At 34.4% G+C, this 13,407-nt stretch overlaps 2 protein-coding genes across 3 annotated transcripts; one reads left to right on the forward strand and one right to left on the reverse strand.

The window, feature by feature from the left end:
- Positions 1 to 306: 306 nt before the first annotated feature.
- LOC123205171 lies at positions 307 to 8,265 on the forward strand. Its single transcript, XM_044622080.1, has 9 exons — positions 307 to 435; positions 1,090 to 2,592; positions 2,704 to 3,064; positions 3,165 to 3,249; positions 4,295 to 4,351; positions 4,754 to 4,813; positions 4,918 to 5,133; positions 5,737 to 7,011; positions 7,479 to 8,265. The coding sequence occupies exons 2-9, from the start codon at positions 1,200 to 1,202 to the stop codon at positions 7,884 to 7,886; spliced, it is 3,855 nt and encodes a 1,284-aa protein (XP_044478015.1). The 5' UTR covers positions 307 to 435; positions 1,090 to 1,199; the 3' UTR covers positions 7,887 to 8,265.
- A 629-nt stretch (positions 8,266 to 8,894) lies between these two features.
- LOC123205141 lies at positions 8,895 to 13,035 on the reverse strand. 2 transcript variants are annotated; one of them, XM_044622007.1, is made up of 7 exons: positions 12,472 to 13,035; positions 11,330 to 12,119; positions 10,958 to 11,011; positions 9,816 to 10,652; positions 9,420 to 9,574; positions 9,225 to 9,316; positions 8,895 to 9,034 (listed from the first exon to the last, which is right to left on the reverse strand). In XM_044622007.1, exons 1-3 carry the CDS (start codon positions 12,823 to 12,825, stop codon positions 10,980 to 10,982), a joined length of 1,176 nt encoding a protein of 391 aa, XP_044477942.1. In that variant the 5' UTR covers positions 12,826 to 13,035; the 3' UTR covers positions 8,895 to 9,034; positions 9,225 to 9,316; positions 9,420 to 9,574; positions 9,816 to 10,652; positions 10,958 to 10,979. The 2 variants fall into 2 exon arrangements, with proteins under 2 accessions (XP_044477942.1, XP_044477943.1); XM_044622008.1 differs by having other exon boundaries at positions 9,021 to 9,316.
- Positions 13,036 to 13,407: the final 372 nt, after the last annotated feature.

Here is a 13,407-nt window from a genome sequence, read left to right on the forward strand (position 1 = left end):
TGAACTGCAATCTGATGCTATTTGTTCGGTTTGATTGGAGGTCGATTCAATCATATCGTGAAATTAGTTTTTTAACTTGACTTTGACCGGTCTGCTTAACAGGGCCTAGTTGGGCTGGGTGGATTTCCAAAAAAAAACTGCTAAGATCCTAGACCCAGCCCATTGCTATGCTTTAGACCTAAGTGAAGATTTGGACAGGCCCAAATTGGAAGGCTTGAAGTCCATGTGAAAAGATTTTTTTTTTTTTCTTTTGGTTACTTTCATTTTCTCTTAATGCGAGGGAAAACCCCGATTTTCTTGAGTAGAACTGAAGAACGAGAAGAAGAAGAAGCTTTTTTTTTATTTAATTAATTTTGTTTTCTAGGTTGATTCCTCTTAAATTGTTTGCATGGTTTCGGATATCAAATCATGTTCAAACATTTCTTCATCATCCAGGTTCCTCTCTTTCTCTTTCTCTCGTTTTGTGAAATAAAATTCCATAATTTGCGTGTTGAAATGATTCATTTTAATTTTTTGGTGAATTAAACTATGCCGAATTGACGTCGTTTCGTCGTAGTGATAGCTGAAAGTTTGTAATCGATTCAATAAGAATCAACTTGGAAAGATAGTTTGATTGAAAGCCCACAAGTTGTTGATTGAGATTACTCGATTTTAAGATTCAGTGTTTTTGTTGAAACGCCATGAGTTTTAGTTTATATTTTTTAGGGGTTTTTATTAAGTTTAGTTTTTGATATCGCTACTGAGTATAATGAAGACGATCCATTTGAAAATATTTATTATAATGGGGCTTGGTGACTTTCTTTTCTTTATTATTGGAAATTTCAATTAGGTTCGTTTTAGTACTTCTAGCGGTTTCAGTCGGGTTCTAGTTTTGAACTCAAGTTTGCTATGCAAGTATGGTGGATTTCTGGGTTATATATGATATATAATATTTGTTAGCTGATTGGAAGTTTACTTGCCATTTTTGCTTTTGGTGAGATTTATGTGCAATTTTGGACGAATATGTGCGTATGAACGTGAAGCCTTAATTGTTAATTGGTGTTATTTTTACAAATTGTTGCTCATTTCTGCTTTCTTTACTTGATTCAGGGCAGCAAGCGATGCTTTGATTGTCTTCTCATAGATGCTTGGATCTGTCAGAAATTATAGACATCTTTGACGTTATTAAGTATTAGTCGTTGGTAATTAAATTGTTCAAAATGCCTTCGACTGCGAATGAACAATTGACTGAAGTTGGGTGTGTTAGTGAACATGATACACCACCAGATGACAGTAAAAATCCAATGAATCCTGTGGATGAGGATGACGAAGAGGATGAGGAAGAAGATGTAGATTTTAATCCCTTTCTGAAAGGAACTCCTTCACCTGAAGCTTCTTCGAGCTTGAGCTCTGAAATTGTTGGAGATTCTGACCATGCTGAGGAGGAAATTGCAATGCAAAGTAAAGTTTCTCCTAAAGGAGCATGTGAAAAAACTGAGTGCAGAAAGGATGTTCTGAAAAAAACGAAGAAGAGAAAATTTGTTTTAATCTCTCAATCAGAAGCAGAAAGTGTTCGAGAAAAGGAGAATGGCTCAACAAGCAGTGAGATTGAGGTTAATGAAGGCATGGTAGGAGATTTGGGTAATACTACTAACACGTTGAAGCCCGTGATGGATTTAGATGATGAGGATGCCATCTGTAGGCGCACTAGGGCCAGATATTCACTTGCAAGCTTCACACTTGATGAGCTTGAGGCATTTCTTCAGGAAACAGATGATGATGAAGACCTTCAAAATGTTGACGATGAAGAAGAGTATCGGAAGTTCCTTGCTGCTGTGTTGAAGGGTGAAGATGTTGATGGCTTGTCAACTCAGGGGAATGAAAATGCTGATGATGAAGATGAGGATAATGATGCAGATTTTGAGATAGAACTTGAAGAGATGCTTGAGAGTGACTATGATGAAGGCATAACAGAGAAGACCCAAAAAGTGAGGGCTGGAAGACGGCCAGAGACTAGGCAGAATAGACACCAAAAAGCCTCTGCACGATATAAAAAGAAGCTTCTAGAACAGACAAAGAGGCCATTGCGTCCCCTCTTACCAATCTTGCCTAATGGACCGCCAATCGTCCCTTTCCCTACTGTTAATGGGAAAATTTTGATACCTCAGACTGCTTCAACTAGTGTATCTTCCACAGCTGAAGATACTATAATCAATGGCTTCACTCCACATCAGATAGGCCAGTTGCATTGTTTACTGCATGAGCATGTGCAACTTCTTATTCAAGTATTTTCACTTTGTATTCTTGATCCTTCTTGGCAGCATATTGCCTCCCAAGTTCAAGGATTGGTTTTTGAGATTCTTAACAAACGTGATGAAGTAATAGCATACAGAAGTGAGCCATATCCTGATATTCACTTCCGTCCTCCTTACACTTGTTCATCTGTGCCAGATACAGTCCTCCAGTTTTGCCCAGAACAAAGCACCTTTGACTCATCTTCTCAAACTTTAAAGGGCTATTTTTGGGTGCCTTCAGTAAGTGGTCAAGTTCTATCTGTTCTGGATGTAGCTCCGCTTAAATTAACTAGAAAGTATATGGATGAAGTTTATACTGGTATGTCATGTAGAATTAATCAAATTTATTTTTCATGATTTTGCAATGATCTGCTTTTTTGTTTGGCTCACTTTTGAAGTTGTTCTTATTGATTAATTATTTTTCTTTCAGCCGTCCAAGAGTACAGAAAACGTTGTGTGGAATTTAGTTCTGATATTCACTTTGAAAAAGAGCCTTTATTCCCTTTTCCTTTTACTTCATTTGTCCAAGCTAATGCTGAAGCTTCAAAAGAAAGAACTCTCTCTTCTGCTAAGACAACATCTTCTCCCTGTGAAAAACCGCAACCACAGAAGAAGTCACTGGCAGCTGCACTTGTTGAAAGTACAAAAAAGCAATCTGTTGCTTTAGTCCCTAAGGATATTTCCGAGTTAGCACAGAGATTTTTCCCCCTTTTTAATCCATCCTTATTTCCACACAAGCCACCTCCTATGGCTGTTGCAAATCGGGTGCTTTTTACTGATGCAGAGGATGAGTGAGTTTCATGCTTCCTTGCCTTTTCTTTGGTGACTGACTTACTTCTTTACTAACCAGTTTCTTCTAATTTTCCCTTTCTACATTGGAATTTACTACAGACTATTGGCACTAGGGATGATGGAATATAATTCAGACTGGAAGGCAATTCAGCAACGCTTTCTTCCTTGCAAAACTAAACATCAGGTAGCTATACCTCTGTTTTGCATAACAAGTACAACATTATCTGTTAATTTTTATTACAGAAAAACTGTAATCGTCATTTCATGTGCTTGTCCATACTTCATGCAATTTCTGCTAAGGAATAAAGGAATAATATGCTGTGGCAAAGATTCGCTAGTCAGCTCACACTGCTCGATGCACAGAAAACTAGTATTTGGTTCCCCAATGACTGGATATGTAAACAATTGTATGGCTGTTGGCTTATGAGAAGTATATATTTAGTAACTATTTTATAAGATCCTTCCTGGTTGAAATTTCATGAAGACTGATTTTCTTGGAGCATTCAAGTTCACACTATTGTTTATTTCATCCATTAAAGATGGCAGTTACTCCACTTGAGGGTTATATTTGCTTGCAGTGTACTGTTTTTGAAAGTTTTCATTGAAAAACCATAGCCTTTGTGTGGATGATTTAGAGAAACTCTCATTTTTCTATTGTTGTTGCTTTATTGTCTTATGAGTAGAGGACATTTACATTTATAGCATACTGAATGTTGCTAATTCTTCATGCTGTTCACAACTCATTATTGATATAATGTGGGATTCTTTATTTTAATCCTTTTGAAATACTGTTTGGTGTCTCAGCATAAACAGATTTTACTTTGTCACCCACAATGAGTGAAATAGTATGCCCTAGTTTACCCAGAACAGTGAGTATGGCATTAGAGTCACAAGAGTTAGTTTTCTTTTACCTTGGTAATAATTAATAAATACCATTTATCCTTTCATGTGTGTTTAAGGTCTGATTTCTTAGTGATAACTAAAATGTCCTGATTGAAGTTTTATTTTAGTAATTTAGATTTTGTGTTGGGTTTGATTGATGTAGTTGGACTCTGATCTTCTTAGCTTTTAGAAATGTCTTGCCGATCAAGACTTGCATTTTTTATCAGTTTATTATTCATCAAATGGTATTCCGAAGGTAGAGTTCTGGGGTTTGAAGTAATTTTGACAATCACTGTTATGAATAGGAGCTAAATTTATTTTATTTGACATGTCCTTCTGTTTTGCAGATTTTTGTCAGGCAGAAAAATCGTTGCTCATCTAAAGCACCAGAAAATCCCATTAAGGTATATAATAACTTGCTTAGAAGAAAAAAATCAACCTTAATCTATTATAATGCTGTAATCTATTGAACTTAAACAAATCTGTTCCCAAAGATACCAGTGATAAAATATTAATCATCTAAATCAGTTAAATCTAATCAGCCTGATTGGATCTGCCTGCTTAATTAGTTGAATAATCATCTAGCATGTTGAATGGGTAAAAGGCAGTATTGGTATTATGATTTTGGTAATTGCCCTAATGGTATCATTATGCTGTGTGATATTGCAAGTATTGACTGGTTAGTTAGATTTTTTTTTGGTTGAAAAGGTTTGGCATTAACTGTACCAGGATTTGTGCATCATATATGCCATTGGGCATTATTTTGATTGGTGAACATGTTATTAAACTTTGAGTGTTCAATGCAGGATGTTCGAAGGCTTAAAACCTCTCCATTGACTGCAAAAGAGATAGAATGTATTCATGAGGTGATTTTATTGGGCCTTTTTAATCTGCTTTTTCATTTTTTGGAGTCTTTTGATTGTCATCATATTTTTAGTCATGTGAAACTTAATGCAACTTAATTTAACAGGGACTGAAGGTTTTTAAACTTGATTGGGTGTCTGTGTGGAAATTTCTTGTCCCGCATAGGGATCCAGCCTTGTTACGCCGGCAATGGCGTATTGCTCTTGGAACTCAGAAGTGTTATAAACAAGATGCTGCTAAAAAGGAGAAAAGGCGGTTGTATGAATTAAAGAAAAAGCGCAGAACTGCTGATTTGGCCAATTGGCATCTTGATGATAAAGAGGTTTGTCTACCTTTTGAAGTAAAGGAACTTTTAAATTGCCTTTCAATCCTTCACGTCTTCTTGTGATACTTTAGTTTATGCCAGGTACTTATGAGTTTTGATATGCCAGACAATTATTTATGTTTGTGGTTTGTATATAGAAAAAACATTTGCGCACTCTAATTTTCATCAAATTTCTTGATTGGGCTATAGAGTAGCTGACCTCTTCCAGCTTGGTTTGATCTTGTTTCATCCTGTTTTAATGATTTTATGCACACAAGTATGATAGCAACAATGTGTAGAATGAGTGGCAGTAATTTTATGAGTTAAATATTTTGAAAATTCTGTAATAACGATAATAAGAAAAAGCTACCTAATGTGGGGCTTTTTATGAGTTAATTATATCGTTGTATGAATAACTCAGCGAGTGTTTGAAAATTTTTGGTATCAATTTTAAGCTTACTGCAGTGACAAATTGTCTCAACAAACCTTAAAGGTGTTTGACTTGAGCCAAGGAATTGGGTTATTTGTCATATTATTTAACTTCTCTAATTGATTGGTCATTGAAAATCTGTCCTCAGTCTCAAAGATTATTGATGTAATTATCTTCTTTGTTGACCTCAGGGCGAAAATGCTGGTGGAGGTAATAATAGTGGAGACGATTACATAGAATATGGAGATGAACGTTATGTTCATGAGGCATTTTTGGCAGACTGGAGACCTGCTGGTCCCAATAACAGGTCTTCTGAGGGTTCTTGTTTAAATATTAGAGATAAACTTCTTCCTAATGGGTCTGGGCAACAGCCAAACCATTCACTGATAACCTTAAAGTCTCAAGTCCGTTTGCCACCATATAGGGCTCGTAGACACAAGAAGGCACACTTGGTGAAATTAGCGCCAGACTTGCCTCCTGTTAATCTCCCACCATCTGTTCGTATAATTTCACAGTCAGCTTTCAAAAGTGTCCAATGTGGATCATCTGCTAGTGTTTCTGTCACTGGCAGTGGTGTCAGCTGTTCTGGACAAAAAAGTACAGCCCCTCTAGTATCTCCTCTTGCAAGGTTGGGATCTCCAAATTTAATAAAAACTGGAAGAGATAAAAGTAATTCACTGAAGGATAATGTCAGAAATCTGCAACTAGAAGTATCTCATGTTGCTGAGGACGAAAGAGGTGCTGAATCAGATCTTCAGATGCATCCTTTATTGTTCCAGGCCCCTGCAGATGGACGTCTGCCATATTATCCTCTTAACACTGGGACTGATACATCCAGTTCTTTTAGTTTCTTTTCAGCTAATCAGCCTCAACTTAATCTGAGTCTTTTTCACAATCCTCGCCAAGTCAGTCATGTTGGTTGCTTTAATGAATCTTTGAAGACCAAAGAGTCCTCCTATACAGCGTCATCTGCCATTGATTTTCACCCACTTTTGAAAAGAAATGAGAAGGCAAATGTTGATTCAGTGACTGCACCCTCAACTGTAAGCAGATCTAATGAGAAAGCTAATGAACTGGACTTGGAGATCCATCTAAGTTCATCATCCACAAAGAAGAGAGCTTTAGGAAACAAGGATATGACTGCACAGAATATTGTGCAGTCAGAGAAGAATGCCATAGATTCTGGACAAAGCACCGAAACTCAACATACTAACAGTATACATTACCATTGTGGTGAAAATTACAGCGGGGATGTTTTAAGTGGTCATTTGTCTGATGTGCCAAGCACTAGAAACATTGACGATATTGGTGATTATTCCAATCCTGGGATTGTGATGGAACAGGAAGAATTAAGTGACTCTGATGAAGAAATTGAAGAACATGTCGAGTTTGAGTGTGAGGAGATGACTGATTCTGAAGGAGATGAGGGTTCAGGCTATGAACAAATTCCTGAAATGCAAGATAAGGTGGCTCTAATATTCTTTTATATCTTAATTCTGTTGCTTTTAAGTTATAAGAAGTGTGCATTTTTTGTGCTGAGACTAACGTATTTCCACTTTATTTGTCATGGCTTCATTAGTGTCCCCATTTATACATTTTGCAGAGAAGGTTGTCTGTTTGGGGAAATGCTGGGATTATTTAGATGTTTTAAACCAGATTTTTGGATGAATCTATCAGCACTTTTCTGTAACTCTCTAATGCTTGAATTTTTGGTCCTCTTGCACACCAAAAGTGCCAGAGAGAGGTCTCTGATTTTTATGTAGTACAATTGTGGTTGATCTGGTACTTTGGTTTTCATTATTTTCCTTGGTTTATTGACTGGTCAATAAATGCCTATACTCTTGGTCCATGGAGAAGTTACTGTTTATCTGCATTCTGAGTTGTTGTGTACTAGTTTCTGCTTTTTTATTTTTGATTTGTTTCTTATTCATAGGAAGTTCGAGATAATTTTGAAGAAAATGCTAGAGATGGAGATGCTACTGATCAGCGGCATGAACCAAGGAGTCCTCTTGGTAAGGGCAATGATATGGTTCCTGGAAACGGTTCTCCTCCTTTCTTAAAGCTGGGATTGATTACCATGGAGAAGGAAACTACAAGCAGTTCATGGCTAAGTTTAAATTCATGTGCAGCAGGTCATCCTATGCGCACAAAACATAAGAATGCAGAGGGAACAATCAGTGAAAGCCCTGCTGCTAAAGATACTTCTCATGTCAACAGATCCTTCAAGAAGACAACCCCCAACACTAAAAAGGTTTCAGAACAGAAGGATAGCACAGATGTGGCACAACAACTCAGCCTGAGTCCGACAGGGAGGAAACCAAGGAAGCGTGGGCCAAACTAATAAAAGTTTAAAATATTTCTATGGTAAAACATGAGTTTTGTTAAAGGAAGTGATGTTTAGATATTGGCTACTGGTCTTTGTCGTCATCTATCCCAATTAGCTAAGGAGTTGTTGGTGCCGAAGTTTAAGGACTTGAAGAGTTGGAGATATTTGATCTCTCCCTTTCACTAACACTAGTTTGGATTTACTTGATTCATACAGCTGCTAGTTAGTTTATAAAGAAGGTCTTCTTCTTTTTGCCTAATTGTGAATATGTTTTTTGAGTTTTAAGGGATGAGTCAAAAGTAAATGTGAGTGAACATCATGTACAGACTTAAATTTTGCTTAGTAGTCCCACTATTGGGGGCCATAAATGATCTTCTGGAAATATTTCTTGCAAGTTTTGTCACTGATATCAAGAAAACCCAATTTACTTGCTTTGACAATAAAAGAATAACTGATGAATTTGACTGTATGGCAGATAGGGTGAATTTGAACAGAGTTGAAGTTCAAACAAAAATGAGTTTGAATATCTTTGTTCGAATTTAGTTCAATTCTTGGCCGTCTAATTTGAGTTTGAATTGGTGAACATAATGCTAGACAAATATACAATAACTTGAAATTGACAGTAAACCTCATAACTTGAGCTGAATTAGAGTTTTAATTTGAATTTAATTCATTAAAACCCAATTCGGTTCTATTCGAATCCAGTCGCAATGGTAGCTTTCAGGATTTTGTGTCTTTTAGTAGGATTACGGTTATTTGAGTATTGGCATATACGTTACCAGAAATTTCGGTAATTGTGTTCAATTCTGTGATTACAATAAAAGTGAGAATATGAATTAATTCATGCTAAATCAGAATAAAAGCAATAAAGAAGGAGATATTTAAGCCAAAAGATTATCATAGGCATGAAGAACTAGATATTTTACAAAGAATGTTACTCTCATGTATTGTTTTTGCTCTTAAATTTTGTTTTTGAGTTTGTCTTATTGTAAAGGCTCATAATTAGAAAAATTTTGCCTCTGAAAGCAGAGCCTTCTCTTCCATTTCCAGCCGATTTCTGGCAAATTACCAGGAGAGCACATCCTTAATTAGCTTCCTCTTCCTTTGATCGTCTAAAATAAAGCCTCACTTCATCTCCATCTCCTGATAGCCTCAATCAAGATCTACCATTACAGTCCATACTAAGTTTTGCTATTTTATGAGATAATATTCCTAGAGTCCCATTAATTTTTTAATTAATATCATATTTATCCTTATAATTTCTTAAAACATATACCCTGAAATCTATCTAATCAACTGAATTTTTCAAGGCAACTTATAGAAATGTCAACTCATCTAACATCACTCACTCACCAGATGATTTTGCTGCATGTTGATGGACATTTCAGTTTACTATCTCACTCACCCTTTTTATTCTGCAAATCTTTCACACAGCACTGAAAGTTCTGTGATCACAAAGAACAACTTGATTTGTTGTTTTAATTCAATAAAGCCAATGAAGAAGTCTACAACAAAAAGTACATTGTTATTAAGTAAATGAATACAAACCATTTTGTAATGGTTGTATGACTTCCAGCAATATTTCCAGTTCACCTCTATTAAACTTTGCATGCTTAAGCCTTGTCTAAAGAAAGCAATTTCACCTTTCTCTGTATCTCCCTCATCATTTCACATTCTCTTATTGACAAGCTTTCTAGTCACACCTGCAGTCCATTAGAACAATCTACCATTGAAGTCATTAGATTTTCTAAAGATGAAGAAGATGGTAGCAAAGTATCAAATTGAGACAATATTTTCCACTAAAGATTGAAGATTTTTTGGAGAATAAATTAGAATGATTACGCCAATTTTCGATAAAAACACTAAATCTATGCAGAACAACAATGTCACAATGAATTGAAGATAGATACTAGCAGAAACTGGAGATGGAAAAACGACCCTTACTTAAACAGAAGGAACATGAGGCAATGCCTCACAATCTATGCAGAGGCTTCATTCTGAAAGTTCCACCGGAGGGCTTAGAACTACCTGTAACCACAAAGAACAACACATTACTTTGAAACTAAAATGTCAGCCCAAAAATTTGTCCGGAGAAGGGCTGGAGTGCTGAAATTGATGCAATCAGATGGGTGGCTTTTATACTTGAGGAAGGAGAATTCCCATTTAAATAGCTCTATATCAGATGGGTGGCTTCTATACTTGAGGAAGGATGTGAGGCTTCAAATGAAGAACAACCGAAAAACAAAAGGCTTCAAAAAGGACCCAGACAACAAGAGAAAGACAGATTCAGATGATCCAATCATTTAAACCACCAGCTACATTTTCTGATTATGATCATCAATTTCAAAAGCAAATTACTAAAAATATATACAGCTTAATCCGTATCAAATTATACCTGCTCAAGTTGAAGTACAATACAATGCTAACCAGATAAATATATTCATGAGCCATTCAATTCAATGTATTTGCACTTTATAATCTTTGATAGACCTTCCCTAAATTAAATACTACATTTCTCATAAACCTGCAATCATCTAGCAACAAAACATGAAATCACATTTTCAAACAATATTTCAAGTAAATCATGTTTCAAAACTACAACAACATTACATAAATCCTCAATGAAAATTCCTGAAATCACATTGAGTCCACCTAGCAACTAGAATCTAACAAAAACGATATCAATTTCAACTTTAGATCGGCTCCCAATGTATTGAAAGTCATTTAGCACCAATTTCGCCAACATGTCAAACAGATTGAGGAATAACTTGACAATCTCATCTGCGAAATTAAAAACATTAACATAAACGTTCAATTAGTTTTAATTCTATATATTTGAGATGACGAAAATGACCTCAATCCATGAAGTCGAGACACCTATATCATTTATAAGATTTGATAATATCAATAAAGTCCTTTATGTGATTATATCATTTCAATTTAGTCCCTTTGATTTCTAATTAATATCATATATAACCTTATAATTTATTAATCAATTGAAATTATAAAGGCAACTTATATATATTAATATTAATTTGAAATATGTTTAAGGAGAAATGTCAACTCATCTAAAACCACACACTTACCATTTGATTTTGCACTTTGCTATCATGGAAATCTTTCCCATAACTTTGAACAATCTGTAATCATAACAATACATAAATTTAATTGTAGAACAAAAACCGTAGAGAAGTAATGCTACTTTCAATGTCTAATTTATACTTCAATTAAACAAGAAGATGTTGAATTTCCCCAACAATTAACCACCTCAATATTTGAAGAACACAATTACTCAATTTATTTTAATTTATACATAAATTGTAATATTTTAGCTTCTCTATATGTACTAAGAGGATGTTAATTAAAGACAATATTGAGGATTGACTAGAACTAGTTCAATGAAGGAAAACAAAAAATGTGTGCAAAAAAGCTATATTATTAAATAAATGAATACATACCATTTTGTAATCGTTGTGTGACCCAATTAAGATCACTTGAACAATCTTTCTCATTCACCCTCCGTAACCTTGGCAGGATTAAGTCTCCATCAAAGAAAGTCTTCATCTTGGAGCATTTACTCACAAATAATGATTTTAAAAATGGAAATTTTAAGGTGTATTTCCCTAAACCAAAGCGTGTGAGACTTTCTAAATCAAACAATGACAACCCCTTCAATTTCTTAAAAACAATTTCATCTTTCTCTATATCTCCATCATTTGCTAATACTTCTATCATCATATCACATTTATATATTGTCAACCCTTCTAGACGCACCAGACTTTTGGCTATTGATGATGTCATTAAGTTTTGCATTCTATCACAATGACTTACCTCCAAAGAGCACAAATTTTCTAAAGATGATGAAGGTGGTAGTAGAGTCATCAAATTGTGACAATATTTTACCTCTAAAGAATGAAGATTTTGAAGAATTGTTTTGAACCAAAAGTCTTCTTTACAAATGCACTTTAAATTAAAAAGTCCTTGCAATTTTAGCGTTTTCAATTTTGCAAGTGCTCCAACATGTTCCTCATTTTCTCCACATGAGAATATCTCTTCGTATGAACTCACTTTCAAAATGAAGTTTTCAAGATTGATAAACTTTACAATGATATGAATTGGAATGTGTGCATATTCATCCTTAATCAATTCAACCGTTTTTGCTTTGTCAAAGTTCTCTTTGAACTCTCCTTGCCAAATTGACATGATATCTCTTCCACTTAATGATAATTTACTCAAATCGGAGTTAACCTGAAAAAAAACATGTCAATCAAATTAACAATAATATTGTCTTTGAAAATATATAATAATTATATAAATTTTTAAAAAGGAAAGGGAGAAAAAAAATTATGTATTAATGGTTACTAAAAATATAAAATAGTGCTTTTGGAAAATTTCTTAGAAAAATATACAGTAGTTTATTGTTAGAGTGTTGCGATCACTAGTTCAACAAAAATGTTTAGCATATACACAAGCTAATTCCTTTTTATGTGGTATCAAGTTCAACAGTTTTTAAAACACAATTTATTATAATTAAAGCTGAAAATATGATATTCTTAAAAAATTATAGAAATATGTTTAAACTAATTAATTGAATACATACCCTTTTTTTGTGTGCTTGTTGTATACTTGTATTCAAGTCATTTTCCCCAATCTCTACTAGCTCATTCTCATAATTGACATTGTGTAACCTTGGAATGCTTAAGATTCCCGGACAAAAAGTCTTCATGTGGGGGCATCCTTCTATAATTAACTCTTCCAAAGATGGAAAATTAAAAGAGTAATTCCCAGAACAAAAGCATGTAAGACAGTCTAAATTTTTAAATGACAACTTCTTCAAATTGTGAAAACCAATGTCAGTTATTTTTGCATCAGCCTCATCTTCTTCTACTACATTAGTTAGCAACTTACACCAGTACATACTCATTTCTCTCAAATGCACCAAACTTTTAGCCATTGAAAGTGTTATTATCCTCTTTATCAACCCGTGGCAATAACTTAACCGCAGAACTTTGAGATTTGGAAAATAAGTTGAGAATGTCGGTAGACTTATCAATCTATAACAACGATCTATATCTACAACTTCAAGATACGGAAGATCAAATGGGCTTTTAATTTCTCTGGATAGGCTGTGAGATACTTTAAGCACTTTCAAATTGTAAAATTTCTGAAGGAGTTTCACTGGAAATTTTCCATTGCAAGTCTTAAGAGTTTTAGATTGACTCTCCCAAGTAATACTTCTCACATCATCCTCAAATTTAAATACCTTCAAATCAGAATTGATCTACAAATCCATCAAAAGAAAATCCAGTTAGTTAATGATAATCTTAAAACCAAACTTTAATTTTATCCAAATACAAATTAGGGAAGCAATTAGAAAGTTTGGAAACTAATTACTGAATAAATAAGAAATTGAAAACATTTGAGCACATGATTAAATTCATAAAATAAGGTAATCGAATTAATTAATGGCTTATTCGATATTACCTTTTATTTTAAGTCAATAACTATTTATGAAAACTAGCAATTAAACATACTT

The sequence above is a fragment of the Mangifera indica genome, unplaced genomic scaffold, assembly GCF_011075055.1.
Source record: "Mangifera indica cultivar Alphonso unplaced genomic scaffold, CATAS_Mindica_2.1 Un_0002, whole genome shotgun sequence".
Classification (NCBI taxonomy): Eukaryota; Viridiplantae; Streptophyta; class Magnoliopsida; order Sapindales; family Anacardiaceae; genus Mangifera; species Mangifera indica.